Below are 14,486 nucleotides of genomic sequence, written 5' to 3' on the forward strand. Positions count from 1 at the left end.
TAGTAAATTGGCATACATAGAGAATTGGCTCGTGGGCAGGAAACAGTGAATGAGGATGAGGAGTTATTTTACAGATTGATGACCCACAAGCAGTAAGGTTCCACAAGGATCAGTGCTGGGACTACACATGTTCACAATAGATATTACTGACTTGAGAAAAGAAAGCAAATGTACTAGAACCAAATTTGTAGATTTCACAAAAGTAAGTGGAAAGAGACGGGTTGTGAGAGGGATACAAACAGTTCACAGTTTGTCAAAGGGTCAGTTGGACTCGAAACGTCAGCTCTTTTCTTTTGTTGCAGATGCTGCCAGACCTGCTGAGATTTTCCAGCATTTTCTCTTTTGGTTTCAAATTCCAGCATCTGCAGAAATTTGCTTTTATCCAGTTTACAGAGAGGTATTGATAAGTGGGGAAAAAAAAGTTGGGAAATGGAATATAATGTGAGAAAATGTGAAGTTCCTTATTTTGGAAAGGAGAACAAAAGAGCAGAATATTATTTAAATAGTGAGAAACTGCAGAAAGCTGCAACACAAAAGGACTTGGAGGAGATAGGACTAGTGCACGAAACAAAGTTAGCTCAGCTGCAGCAGGTAATCAGGAAGCCTAAAGTAATGTTGGCCCTTAGTTCAAGGGCGTTGGAGTAAAAGAGTAGGGAAATCTTTCTTCAACTGTAAAAGGTGCTGGAGATGTCATGTCTGGAATGTTATGAGCAGGTTTGATCCCCTTATTCAAGGAAAGATGTAATTTTATTGGAGTCAGTTCAAAAAAGATTCACGAGGATGATTCCCAATATGGAGGGATTGTTTATCAACAAAGCGTAAACAAGTTGGCTCTCTGCTTAAGTTTAGAAGAATAAGGTGATCACTTTGGAGCATAGATGATTCTAAGAGGCTTGACAGAATAAATGCAGAGAGAATGTTTCCCCTCATGAGAGAGTCTAGGACCAGAGGGCATGGCCTGAGGTTAAGGAGCCTAATTAAAGATTGAGTTGAAGAGAAATTATTCTCTTACAGGGTTGGAGCTCTTTGCCATAGAGAGCTGTAGGGACAGAGTCTTTGTAAATATTTAAGGATGAGGTAGATTGTTAATCAGTATGGGAATGAAGGATTGAGAGGAAAAGGGACACGAGGAATGTTAGATCAGCCATGAGCCTGTTGCATGGCAGAGTAGATTCGAGGGGCCAAATGGGCTACTCCTATTCCTATTTCTTACAGTGTTATGGTCTTGCAAACCACCAAAACATCCCATTTACACTTCTTTTTTGGCAGAGTTCATCAACATGCTGTCACCTCACCTGTTTTAGAACTCCATGTTTGAATCTCTTCTGTGATATTATTACCCCAGCACAATGTTCAAATGAATTTCATAAAGGTCACAAATCCATCCATTGTCCTCCTTGAGCTTCTCACAACATTTGGCACAATTGATGGTATGATCCCTTTCTTACGTTTCTCCATACAAGACTGCAATCATTTGGTTCCTTTCTCACCCACCCATACACACGGAGTCTTTCTCTAGCTAATACCCATCATATCTCCTGAATGTATCGATTCTGACACCAGGTCTACCTCACCATCACGTTACTCAACCCATCTACTCTGGCTAGATTGTCAGATTCTATCCGATCTCTAGTACTGAATGAAAAGAAACTTGCTCCAACTGTGTTTAAGGTGAAAGCCATCGCCTCAGTCTGTCACAAGTGCCATTCCCATAGCACTGATTTCTTCCCTGTCTTTGGCAGGGCTCAGCTGAACTAGATTGTTTGTAACACAGGTACCACATTTGATCTTGATGAGATCTGACCCATGTATCTGGGCAATCATTGAGACTCCCTATATCCACTTCACTCCTCAAGGGTGCAAGACTAAACCATTCAGGTTTTAACAAAACTATTGCCAGTTGTTTTGGAGAAGATATTTTGTTCCTGGTAAAGTTGCTGAAGATCAGCTTGTGTGAAAAAAGAATTATAGTAGTAATTGTGTGTGCCATGAAGTGTAAATTTCAAACTCATATGTAATAAATTGAAGCTTAGAATAATATTGCTTTTTTAAATTCTTTAATATAAATCCAATGATACAGATTTTTCTATTGTCTGTTTCCTTTCCTAGGACGCCATTTCTCAAAAGTCAGTTGACATTCTGAGTAAAGGTGATGACCAACAGTCTGTCACCAGTGCAGAGAGGAACCCCTCAGACTGGCGTCAGAGCCAGTTTAGTCTGGTATCCAATACCAGTGATGATGCTGCTAAAGCTAAGACACCAACAAGTAAGTTTTTGACAACTAAAGTAAAAAGATCACACTTTTCCAAATATTTCACAACCTATTTCTTGTAGAAAGTTTAAAAATCACACAACACCAGGTTATAGTCAAACAGGTTTAATTGGAAGCACACTAGCTTTCGGAGCGACACTCCTTCATCAGCTGATTGTCACCTGATGAAGATCAGCTGATGAAGGAGCGTCGCTCCGAAAGCTAGTGTGCTTCCAATTAAACCTGTTGGACTATAACCTGGTGTTGTGTGATTTTTAACTTTGTACACCCCAGTCCAACACCGGCATCTCCAAATCATATTTCTTGTAGGATATTGAAATCAAAATGCATCCAAATCTCTGTCAGCCTTTAGCAACATTTGCAGTAAGGATATAAAAGTAACTTTTCCTGGGCTAGTTTTCTGTTCATTTAACTTCACTTCCACCTTCTCCAAATTAGGAATCTATTTTACCAAAAGGAAATTCTTGAAAATATAATGGTCTAAAATGAGTTTGTTTATGTAATTCGAGTTTTTAATCTGTAAAAGATACATGCTCTTAGGAATGTGAGAAGTTCAGTTTCTGTTTTGTGCTAAGTTAGTGAATCTAGATTGACTTAATGTTTGGGCACAGTGCATGTGACCTCATCAGTCCCATGCTGAATAACTACGATTTGACTATCCATGGATCTGTATTTGTATAGAATGTGTAGGAATTTGGCAAGCGCAAGATCAAACTCGCCTTATGTTACCATCCAGCTCCGAGTAATAGACTCAAGGATTGACAAAAAAATTTAAGAATCATAGAGTTGAGAAAAAAAAAAGAGGTTACAGTGACAAAATCTGAAAATCCCTTAAGTTAATAAAATGCAACAACAATATTTTCATCAGTCACTGTATGTTTTTTGTACTTGCCCTGATAGAAGTACTGATAGAATTCATGTCTTAAGCCTTATGTTACTTTTATTTATTTAGATAAATTTTATGATTCACTGTTAAATTATTTAGATTAGATTAGATTACTTACAGTGTGGAAACAGGCCCTTCGGCCCAACAAGTCCACACCGCCCCGCCGAAGCGCAACCCACCCATACCCCTACATCTACCCCTTACCTAACACTATGGGCAATTTAGCATGGCCAATTCACCTGACCTGCACATCTTTGGACTGTGGGAGGAAACCCACACAGACACGGGGAGAATGTGCAAACTCCACACAGTCAGTCGCCTGAGGCGGGAACTGAACCCGGGTCTCTGGCGCTGTGAGGCAGCAGTGCTAACCACTGTGCCACCGTGCCGCCCACAATTTATATTATTAGTATTTCTAAGTAGTTTATTGATTGTATTTTGAATTGCACAAGTTTGAAAATAAAGACGATGATTGATTTCTTTCTTTCTTTTATTTCTTCCAGAACTGTCAGAGCAGAAATTGTTTGCTGCGCTCCTCATTAAATGTGTTGTCCAACTCGAGTTAATTCAGACAATCGATAACATTGTGTTCTTTCCTGCAACCAGCAAAAAGGAGGATGCTGAGAACTTGGCTGCAGCTCAGGTATTGACCAGTTATGTGATTTTTGCTGAGTGTAAACCTTTTTACTTTGTGGATTAAATAAATGGCTTAAAGGTTCACAGCAGGTAACCTCCAAAACAGCACATTCAACGTTTGTTAGAAACTGTCGTCTTCGTTGTGTCCTAGTTTTAAAGCAACAGTGCAAGATACTATTTGACATTTTTAAAATAACAAAGTATTCACTTATATTTCCGATTCTGTAGCAACATTGTCAGTTTCGAAAAATATATACCTAAGACATATGGCACAGAGACTGGCCATTCGGTCCACTTGTTGATTGATCTATGGATTAGTGACCGGTTATCAATGGCAGATACCTGTTTCATGTCAACAACTGTGTGATTGGTTTGTGGATAATTGAACAGCTGGGACTAGGAATAAGTTTTATATATATAGAGAGAGAGAAAAAAAGTGTCCAATTCTTCCCCAGCTCAGGTGTGGTCTCTCTTCCCTCTCTCTCTCTGTTTTCTGAAGAGTTCAGTTCATCTTGTTAGCTGTGAATTTTAACTAACAACTCAGAGAATTTTTGAGTGAACCAGGTACATTGTGTCTCTGGATTAGTGGTGCTGGAAGAGCACAGCAGTTCAGGCAGCATCCAAGTAGCTTCAAAATCGACATTTCGGGCAAAAGCCCTTCATCAGGAATAAAGGCAGTGAGCCTGAAGCGTGGAGAAATAAGCTAGAGGAGGGTGGGGGTGGGGAGAGAGTAGCATAGAGTACAATGGGTGAGTGGGGGAGGGGATGAAGGTGATAGGTCAAGCAGGAGAGGGTGGAGTGGATAGGTGGAAAAGAAGATAGGCAGGTAGGACCAGTCTGGACAAGTTATGGGGACAGTTACTGAGCTGGAAGTTTAGAACTAGGGTGAGGTGGGGGAAGGGGAAATGAGGAAACTGTTGAAGTCCACATTGATGCCCTGGGGTTGAAGTGTTCCGAGGCGGAAGATGAGGCGTTCTTCCTCCAGGTGTCTGGTGGTGAGGGAGCGGCGGTGAAGGAGGCCCAGGACCTCCTTCAGGCGGTGTGGTTGATTGGTGCGGGTGTCCCGGAGATGTTCCCTAAAGCGCCCTGCTAGGAGGCGCCCAGTCTCCCCAATGTAGAGGAGACAGCATCGGGAGCAACGGATACAATAAATGATATTAGTGGATGTGCAGGTAAAACTTTGATGGATGTGGAAGGCTCCTTTAGGGCCTTGGATAGAGGTGAGGGAGGAGGTGTGAGCACAGGTTTTACAGTTCTTGCAGTGGCAGGGGAAAGTGCCAGGATTGGAGGGTGGGTTGTTTGGGGGGCGTGGACCTGACCAGGAAGTCACGGAGTGAACGGTCTTTGCGGAAGGTGGAAAGGGGTGGGGAGGGAAGTATATCCCTGGTGGTGGGGTCTGTTTGGAGGTGGCGGAAATGTCAGCGGATGATTTGGTTTATGCGAAGGTTGGTAGGGTGGAAGGTGAGCACCAGGGGCGTTCTGTCCTTGTTACGGTTGGAGGGGTGGGGTCTGAGGGCGGAGGTGCGGGATGTAGACGAGATGCGCTGGAGGGCATCTTTAACCACGTGGGAAGGGAAATTGCGGTCTCTAAAGAAGGAGGCCATCTGGTGTGTTCTGTGGTGGAACTGGTCCTCCTGGGAGCAGATCCGGCGGAGGCGGAGGAATTGGGAATACGGGATGGCATTTTTGCAAGAGGTAGGGTGGGAAGAGGTGTAATCCAGGTAGCTGTGGGAGTCGGTGGGTTTGAAAAAAATGTCAGTGTCAAGTCGGTTGTCATTAATGGAGATGGAGAGGTCCAGGAAGGGGAGGGAGGTGTCAGAGATGGTCCAGGTAAATTTAAGGTCAGGGTGGAATGTGTTGGTGAAGTTGATGAATTGCTCAACCTCCTCGCGGGAGCACGAAGTGGCGCCAATGCAGTCATCAGTGTAGCGGAGGAAGAGGTGGGGAGTGGTGCCGGTGTAATTACGGAAGATCAACTGCTCTACGTAGCCAACAAAGAGACAGGCATAGCTGGGGCCCATACGTGTGCCCATGGCTACCCCTTTGGTCTGGAGGAAGTGGGAGGATTCAAAGGAAAAATTGTTAAGGGTGAGGACCAGTTCGGCCAAACAAATGAGAGTGTCGGTGGAAGGGGACGTCTGGAGAGGAAAAAGCAGAGGGCTTGGAGGCCCTGGTCATGGCAGGTGGAGGTGTATAGGGATTGGATATCCATGGTGAAGGTGAGGCGTTGAGGGCCGGGGAAACGGACGTCTTGGAGGAGGTGGAGGGCGTGGGTGGTGTCTCGAATGTATGTGGGGAGTTCCTGGACTAAGGGGGATAGGACAGTGTCGAGGTAGGTAGAGATGAGTTCAGTGGGGCAGGAGCATGCTGAGACAATGGGTCGGCCAGGGTGGTCAGGCTTGTGGATCTTGGGAAGGAGGTACACATTTTGTGTCTCACCAACCAGTGGAAGCATCCAGAGAAAGGTGACTGAAGCAGCTTGCTGGCTAGAAGAGTTATGAGGATCATCTCAACAACAGAACCTGTGAAGCAAAGACTTTCTTTGTCTCTCCAGTTTTCCCCTGTCTGTTATCTCTGTGTGCTTGTAAAGAAGAATTTATAAAGAAATTAGAATTACAATTAATAATATTATATGGCAGTGGTTTATGACTGCTTACATGTAGCTAGTCTAATTACAAGGAGTGATTCTTGTTCAGTACAGAAATCTGGTCCGTTCTTTCTTTTTAATCAATCTCGTCTAAAAGCAGGTAAATTGGGGAACTTGTACACTTTATAAAAACTTTTAAACTTTGTGATGGCTTTGGGAATAATGGAGCTCAAATTCCAGCATGCTATCCCACTAACATGTGACTGTGCAAAGGCAGGCATTTCATTAGCCATTGTGATTATTTTCTGAACTATTTTATAGCATTTGAATGAATAGTTATCCCTTAATGCATCTTGCTAACAAAAATCTGTTAATCTGTTTAAGATTCATAATTGATTTAGTATTAATAGCTATTTGCAGAAATGCCTTCCAAACTCTGTCCCTGTTTGAAGAAGTGTTGCTCATTTTACCTTTGAGAGTTTTGGCTTTATGATTTTGCCTTGTGATCTTAGTCCTGGACTTCCCAAACAGCAATAGCAGTTTATCATAATTCTACCCATCTTGCCTTAATATCTTGAACATCTCAATCCAATCGACCTTAACCTTGTACATTCCAGGGAATGGAATCCCACATTTTGTAATTTTTCTGTGATTTAACACCATTAGTCCAGATGTCATTCTGTGTCATAGGTAAACCTATGCTGCATCTCTCCAAGGCCGGCATCCTGGGCATATCCCAGCAAGACAATGTCCAATGCAGTGGTCTATCACACGCTGGCCATCCTAGCATGTACACTCTACTCAAACAGCGGAGACTGCGCTGGCTGGGTCACGTCCACTGCATGGAGGATGGCTGCATCCCAAAGGATGTCCTCCATGGAGAGCGTGTAGCTGGGAAGAGACCCTCAGGTCCATCACCCCCATGCTACAAGGACATGAAGGCGCTTGATATAGTGATGGAGTCCTGGGAAAGGTTTGCAGCTGACTGCACGAGATGGAGAAGCACCCTGAGCCAACATCTCAAAACAGGGGAAAGGAAGCTGAGTGCTGCAGCAGACAAACGGGCACCAAGGAAGGAGTGCAGCGGCTCGAGCAGATCAATGACCACATACAGGTGTGACCTCTGGGACCGGGACTGTCACTCCAGCATTGGTCTCTTCAGTCACATGCAACGTTGCTTCAGGGAAGCAGAAATCCAGAACGAGGATGTGACCCATGGTCAGCCATGACCGAAAGGGCCTCACTCACCAAGGCCGGTATACCCAGAACCTCTTGTGGTACACCAGGTGTCAATGGACCAGAGCTTAATATTACGGAAGTGTGATTTAAGTACCCCTTTTCACTGTGCACCTCCAAAAATAAAGATTAGCATTCCATTAGTCTATTCATTTTCTGTGCCGCTTCCTGATATTTCTCTTCAGAGTTCTATTTACCCAGCTTTTCTTTATTTAGAATTTTGCATTTCCTATTTTAAGTCCAAAACGAATAACATAACATTGTGCCATTTAGACAGCGTGGAGTGTGGTGCTGGAAAAGCACAGCAGGTCAGGCAGCATCCGAGGGGCAGGAAAATCAGTGTTTCAGACAAAAACCCTTCATCAGGAAGAATACCAATAAAAACTTAAACATAAAAATAAGTAAAAGCTGGAATATATAAAGCGTTCCTGATGAATGGCTTTTGCCCTAAACGTCAATTCTCCTACTCCTTGGATGCTTTTCCAGCACCACACTCTCGACTGTAATCTCCAGCCCTCACTTTCGCCATTTAGATGGTCTGTCTGTTGTTCCAATTCTGTTGCTTTCTGAACAACAAGTTACTTGACTGCTTCTTCCCATGGTAGTAATGGTGATCAGAATTTCAACTTTTGAGAAATTTGTGAGCAACTGGTTTTACCAGACTACTGGTATCTATCTTGGATATGCAGGGTATCAAACAAGTACAAAGTTCAGTGTTTACTTGTTAAACACTGCAAAACAATGAACATGGTTCAAGTATGCACATCGAGAATCCTTGTTCCAGTCACTTAGCCCATGAGAACAGTAGGGTTTCCATTCAATTAATTATAAACAAAGCATATTTAATTAACTTGGGACATCTTGAGGATTTGAAGAATGCTTTATATGTTCAGGTTTTTACTTATTTTTGTTTTTAAGCTTTAATTGGTGCTCTTCCTGCAGCCATACATCCAACCGATGTATAACAAAGGTAGCAGCAATGCCCACATTGTTTTTAATTAGTCGATTGTACTGTAACATTGATACACAGCTAGAATTTGTAACTTGGCAAGAACTATTGGCTGTTTGGATTTTGTAATCTCCTTTCATTCTGCTGGTCAAGTTTTGTACGTTATAATTCCATGTGGCAAAAATTTATTTAAATTGAGATTATGGGGACAGCAGCATTGATCCAGAAATTTGGCATGAACTCTGAGTATGAGTACATGCCTTATGAAATAGCTTTACTACATTTTTGCATTATACCCACCACATCTCTCACCCCCATCAAAATAATGGTCTTAGTTTCCAGCTGAATGGTGTGACTCAGTGATGCATAATAGAACAATGAAGACATCAGTCATTGGTATGTCAGTTTGTGTTGCTGTTCGGGCTTGCAATGTACTGTATTAACATGTAAGGTCAGAACTGGGATCGAGAATACGCAAATTAATTGCTTTCCTTTTCCATTTGCAGAGAGATGCAGTCAATACTGATGTGCATGTTGAAAACCAAGACCAGGGAATGTATCGCTACCTAACTTCAAAACAGCTTTTCAAGCTGCTGGACTGCCTACTCGAGTCTCATCGATTTGCCAAGTCCTTCAATTCTAACAATGAACAGAGGACTGCACTATGGAAAGCAGGTATGTGTCTAATAATTATCATGAGGTCAGCTGTACAGGATTATCATCACAGGAACCATAGAGAAATTAATCCACACAATGGTGTGTAATTCCATGTTGGATGCAATTGTTAAGGCCAACTGTTTGAAAACAAGGGAGGCATCTCTGGCGCGGTGTATCCCGGTCTGGCGCGGTGTATCCCGGTCTGGCGCGGTGATGAATCCTTGAGTTCATTTAGCAATTCTTTGTGAAATTAGTTTCAATCAAATTCAATTTTAATTTTAGTAAAAACATAACTTAAGGAATAGGAGTAAGTGTAAATCTTTACTGCAGAGAGCTGTGGAGGCTGGGTTGTTAAGATAGAGGATTTTTAATCAGTCAGAGTGTCCAGGATTATGGGGATAAGGCAGGAAAGTGGAGGTCTTACACCTTATGTCAGCTTCTAATCGTTATTTATGTGCAGCTTTGTGACATTTTTAATATCCATATGGACAATATCCACCATATTCCCCTCAATCATATTTTCTGCTAAATAATCAAAAATTGAAATGCATTAATTAAACAGTATATTCATTTTCCTTATCTGAGGAATACTTTATGCTAGATGTGAATACACCATCTCTCATGGTGATCCAGGCAGTAACCTTGGGAATGATCATGTTCTCATATCCCACATTAGAAATGTTAAACACACCGCATGTTCACATCTGTGTGACCAGTCTTACCAGCAATACGCCAACCAAATAATCTCTTAAATGATGTGGTAATCTTTCAAACAATGGTAGATATCCAATCATGACAGAGCAGAGAGAAGCTTTATTGTTAGATGGTTTGCTACTGGTTTGAAGTCCATAATAGAAATTTAACCACGTTGCATACAATTTTCTGCTCAATAAATTAGGTGATCAGAACATTGTGTGTTAGGTGTGTCCAGGTATCATACCTTTTTCTTGCAATGTCCTTGCTTATTACACACAGTTAATAAATGAGCTGTAAAATCTTCAAATTAACTGAGTTAATTTTTTTAAAAACTTTTTTTCTGTGGTTTCCAATGTTACGCATCTAAACTATGGTCCCAAAATTTGATACGTCTTACCAACTGATTTCAGACTCCCATGCCCATTCAGACTGGGCATGACTCAACCTCTGCTTGATCAGGAAACATAGAACTTATTTTTCTTTAAGTCGTTCATCCCAGTTTTCAGTGGGAGTGGAGTAAACTGTGGGCATTGATTCATGAACAGAATGTGCACTAGCATTTGTTTTTTTCCTTATTACATTATTTCTGCCAAAATGTATGGAGTTTAAAGTATAATTTATTTAATCACACCATTGGTTCTACATATAATTTTGTTCGAAATCATTTTGTGGAAGTAATTGATTTATTTTAGAATAGTCAACTTTTACAGATTGTAATTGTGATTCCCTTCACCAAAATGTTGCAAGTAGAAGTAAACAGCCAGATCTTTGTATGAGAAACATTAACTACAATGAAGCATATGCTATTTGAGAGATTACTGTGATTGGAAAATATCAATCATCTTTGCAGAACTGAATTGTTTTTATTGACAATTTCAGAAGGTTTGTTAAAACAAGTGTTTCTGTTCCTTCTATTAATCCAGGGTTCAAAGGTAAATCAAAGCCTAATCTTTTGAAGCAAGAAACCAGTAGTGTTGCTTGTGGCCTGCGTATTTTATTCCGAATGTACACAGATAAAAACCGTCGTGATGCTTGGGTGGAAGTTCAGCAGCGATTACTAAAGTAAGTAGCCATTCCTGTGACTGTAATTGGATAACACAGCTGTCAACTTTGAGGGTTATTGTTCTAACAATATTACGCTGAGAGCTGAAGGTGTGATGGGAAATGCATCAAGCTGAACAGTTTGGGTTCGAACATTGTTAAGATAATGCATTTGTAATTTTCAGGCTTTCAATATTTCTTTGAGGGTTTGATTTGAGGGGCGATTAATATAGACTGAATTTTCAGCCAGATTGCAACCAGAAGTTGATTAGGTACAAAAGGAGGAAGATTAGATTAGATTACTTACAGTGTGGAAACAGGCCCTTCGGCCCAACAAGTCCACACCACCCCGCCGAAGCGCAACCTACCCATACCCCTACATCTACCTCTTACCTAACACTGCGGACAATTTAGCATGGCCAATTCACCTGACCTGCACATCTTTGGAGTGTGGGAGGAAACTGGAGCACCCGGAGGAAACCCACGCAGACACTGGGAGAATGTGCAAACTCCACACAGTCAGTCGCCTGAGGCAGGAATTGAACCCGGGTCTCTGGCACTGTGAGGCAGCAGTGCTAACCACTGTGCCACCGTGCCGCCCACTAAAGGTAGTTCTTCACTAATTCTCCTTCAGATATTAATCACTTTATATACATTTTCAGAACATTCCATTCTTTCAAAATTCTACATTTCTTTAACATTAACCTTGAATTTTGCACAAAAATTGTCATCCCAAAGCAAACTTCTAACTTTCATAGTGGGGATGCAACTCAGTAGTGACCACACAGGCTCATTGCATGTTGTGTTTTCTGTGTGATTGTTTATCTTATCCAGGTGTTATGGACCAGACCACACCCCTTAAAATACTTAAAGAAGGTAACCTAGAGCCTAAGTACTACTAATTTTCAAGGCAGACGTAACGTTTTGTGTCCCAGACACAATCTGACCGGTCAAACCACTCGACATTAAGCAAAAGACAATTTATTTAAACACTGCCGATAAAATACAACCAAAGAAAGAGGAATTTAGAATAACTTTACTGGAAAACTTAAGAGAATAATAGATACAGTATTTACTATTAATTAACTGCTCCAATATAGTAACATCCCATAAACACAGCCTTTGGCAAAAAGGCAAATTCAGAAAACCAGTTTTGTCTCCGGTACAATCCAGCAGCCTAGGAAGAGAAGTCCCAGCTTTTGGGTGAAGCTGAGAGAGGGAGAAATACCTTCCACTTCTTAAAGGCCACCACAGCAACTGCATAAAGCTAAACCTAAAAACAAAAGAAAAACTAAAAATCCTGGTTTGAGAGAGTGGGCCATGTCCATCCAGGCTGCTGTCGACTGTAATGGTTTTGGTGACTAACTCAGCACCTCTGCCTTATAACCTCTCGACAAAAAACAACCATAGTACCGTCACATATGTATTTGTCACTTTCAGACTCCGATGTTCCAATTATCTATCTGTTGACTGGTTCCTCATCCTCCGTGCTTTGTCATCTTCAGTTCTAAAAGTCTTCTGCCAGTATCCTATCTCTCTCCAAATCAAATTCACTCGTCATTGACCTTGTAGATCTACATTGGGCACTGGTTTTCTTCAATGTAAAATTCTCACTTCATTCCTCTGTATTCCAATAACAACATCCAATTTAACAGCCGGTGGCATGGAGATAAGCGCACACATACCTTAGCAGATTCCAATAGCTTTGTGTAACCATAATAATATTGACTATATCGTAACACTCTCACCCAACCTTGTATTGCAGCCCTGTTTTCATTGCACCAATGCATTAACAATAGAGGATATTTGCTAGTATCAGCTATCCAACCTGTCCAATCTAGTTTTAATATGTTTGATTTTCCATGGTCCAGACTATGGACCAATTTTTTAAATCAACGCTGGTTAATTATTCTATATATGTTTTCCTTCAGATCGATAATAAGCTGGGAACATTCCCAAGTCCTAGCAATAAAATCACATTGGAAATTTAAAACTAAGGATTTACTTAAGGATCTTTGGCCAATTTGGGATCTCGATGTCCCTGTCAGTACCTAGGGAACTAATTTTAACAGTTTCTCTCACATTACACTTGGGAAGCATTTTCTAAATCCAAGTTAGTGATATTCAGCTGGTTTGGCGTAGTGTGAGAAATCACCAAATGTGTCAGACACAACTGCTATTTTCTGAAACAATGGTCACGTGTACCCCAAGCATGCCAGGTGACTGTTTAATTATGGTTAGTGATACTTCTCATCTGTTTTCCTGTTCATAAGATCAGCAAGCTATTGTCACCAGGTTATAATTTAAGCTTTTCAAAAATCAGGGAATCCAATCATCCAGCATTTTTTTTGAGTATTCCATGAAATATTAAAGTGCTTACTGTCATCAAGAACTCCAACTATTGCCTTCTGTGCCCCAGGGTAAATTCAATATGTCCTTTGTGTTTTTACCCCAACTTCTGCATCCCTTTAATTTAGTCTGAACCATTTCTGCTGAGATGTTTCGCAAGCCTGTTTTATCCATTGTACAAGTGAGCAGATTCATTTCTCGCATAGTCCGAATCAAAATCTGAGATTAGTTGGACTGTTAGCCTTCAGTATTGAGAGGTCTGGGCAAAAATGGATCTGTCGAGTTTGAGTGCAGTTTAGTCTTTGATGAATGATCTTTCAGACTCAAGGAGCCAAGTTTCTTCCTGTGATTTTAATTTGCTTTAACTAAAGTAGAAAATACTTTCCAGTAATTTAGCTTTAATCAACCATCCTAGTTTCTAAAATTGTTTTTGTTGATTATTTTTACTTTTAATTGATGCAAACAGTTTTTTAGACTTCTGTACTTGTAAAGAACTGTTAATCTTTTCACAAAGCATAAAGCAATACAAGTTTCCCGTGTCTTCTCACAGCCACAGTGAGGGCTGTCTTTCATCATTCAATGGGAAAGTGTCCCTGTATTCTCAGGTCTGCAGTGGTTCAAGAAGAAAGCTCATCATTACTTTCAAAAGGCAAGACCCACATCCCATGTCGGGATATAAAAAGAAGGCACACGTACCCCCTCCTCTGGCATGTGTGAGGCTTCAGAGCCAATAAGGATCTTACTGGAAACTGCTCCATTTTCTTTGTCATACACAAAAACAGAAATTACTGGAAAACCTCAGCAGGTCTGGCAACATCTGTGCAGAGAAATCAGAGTTAACATTTTGGGTTCAATGACCCCTCCCTCAGAACTTCATTTTCTTTGTGTTCTGCAATGATTCTTGTTCCCTTCCCTATTTTAATCACTGCTAGTTGAATATTAATTTTTCATAAACAACTTTCTGAAATTATTGCAGTTTTTGTCTTTCAAACTGCTCCAACCCCACAATCAAAATAGAGTTGTAGAGATGTTCACCATGCTGACCAGATATCCCAACCCAATCTAGTTCCAGTAGTGGACAGCGAAGAGGGTTACCTCAGACTACAACAGGATCTGGACCAGATGGGCCAATGGGCTGAGAAGTGGCAGATGGAATTTAATTCAGATAAATGCGAGG

The 14,486-nt window shown here is 41.2% G+C and overlaps 1 protein-coding gene across 3 annotated transcripts in view; it reads left to right on the plus strand.

Annotated features, from left to right (window-relative positions):
* arfgef1 (ADP-ribosylation factor guanine nucleotide-exchange factor 1 (brefeldin A-inhibited)) overlaps positions 1-14,486 on the plus strand; it is a 192,469-nt gene that overhangs the window by 174,550 nt on the left and 3,433 nt on the right. For all 3 annotated transcript variants that reach the window (XM_072571482.1, XM_072571483.1, XM_072571484.1), the window contains 4 exons: positions 2,110-2,266; positions 3,662-3,801; positions 9,073-9,241; positions 10,843-10,981. In XM_072571482.1, coding sequence (XP_072427583.1) covers positions 2,110-2,266; positions 3,662-3,801; positions 9,073-9,241; positions 10,843-10,981 — 605 coding nt within the window. The remainder of the gene's footprint in view (positions 1-2,109; positions 2,267-3,661; positions 3,802-9,072; positions 9,242-10,842; positions 10,982-14,486) is intronic.

The sequence above is a fragment of the Chiloscyllium punctatum genome, chromosome 5 (assembly GCF_047496795.1).
Source record: "Chiloscyllium punctatum isolate Juve2018m chromosome 5, sChiPun1.3, whole genome shotgun sequence".
Taxonomy (NCBI): domain Eukaryota; kingdom Metazoa; phylum Chordata; class Chondrichthyes; order Orectolobiformes; family Hemiscylliidae; genus Chiloscyllium; species Chiloscyllium punctatum.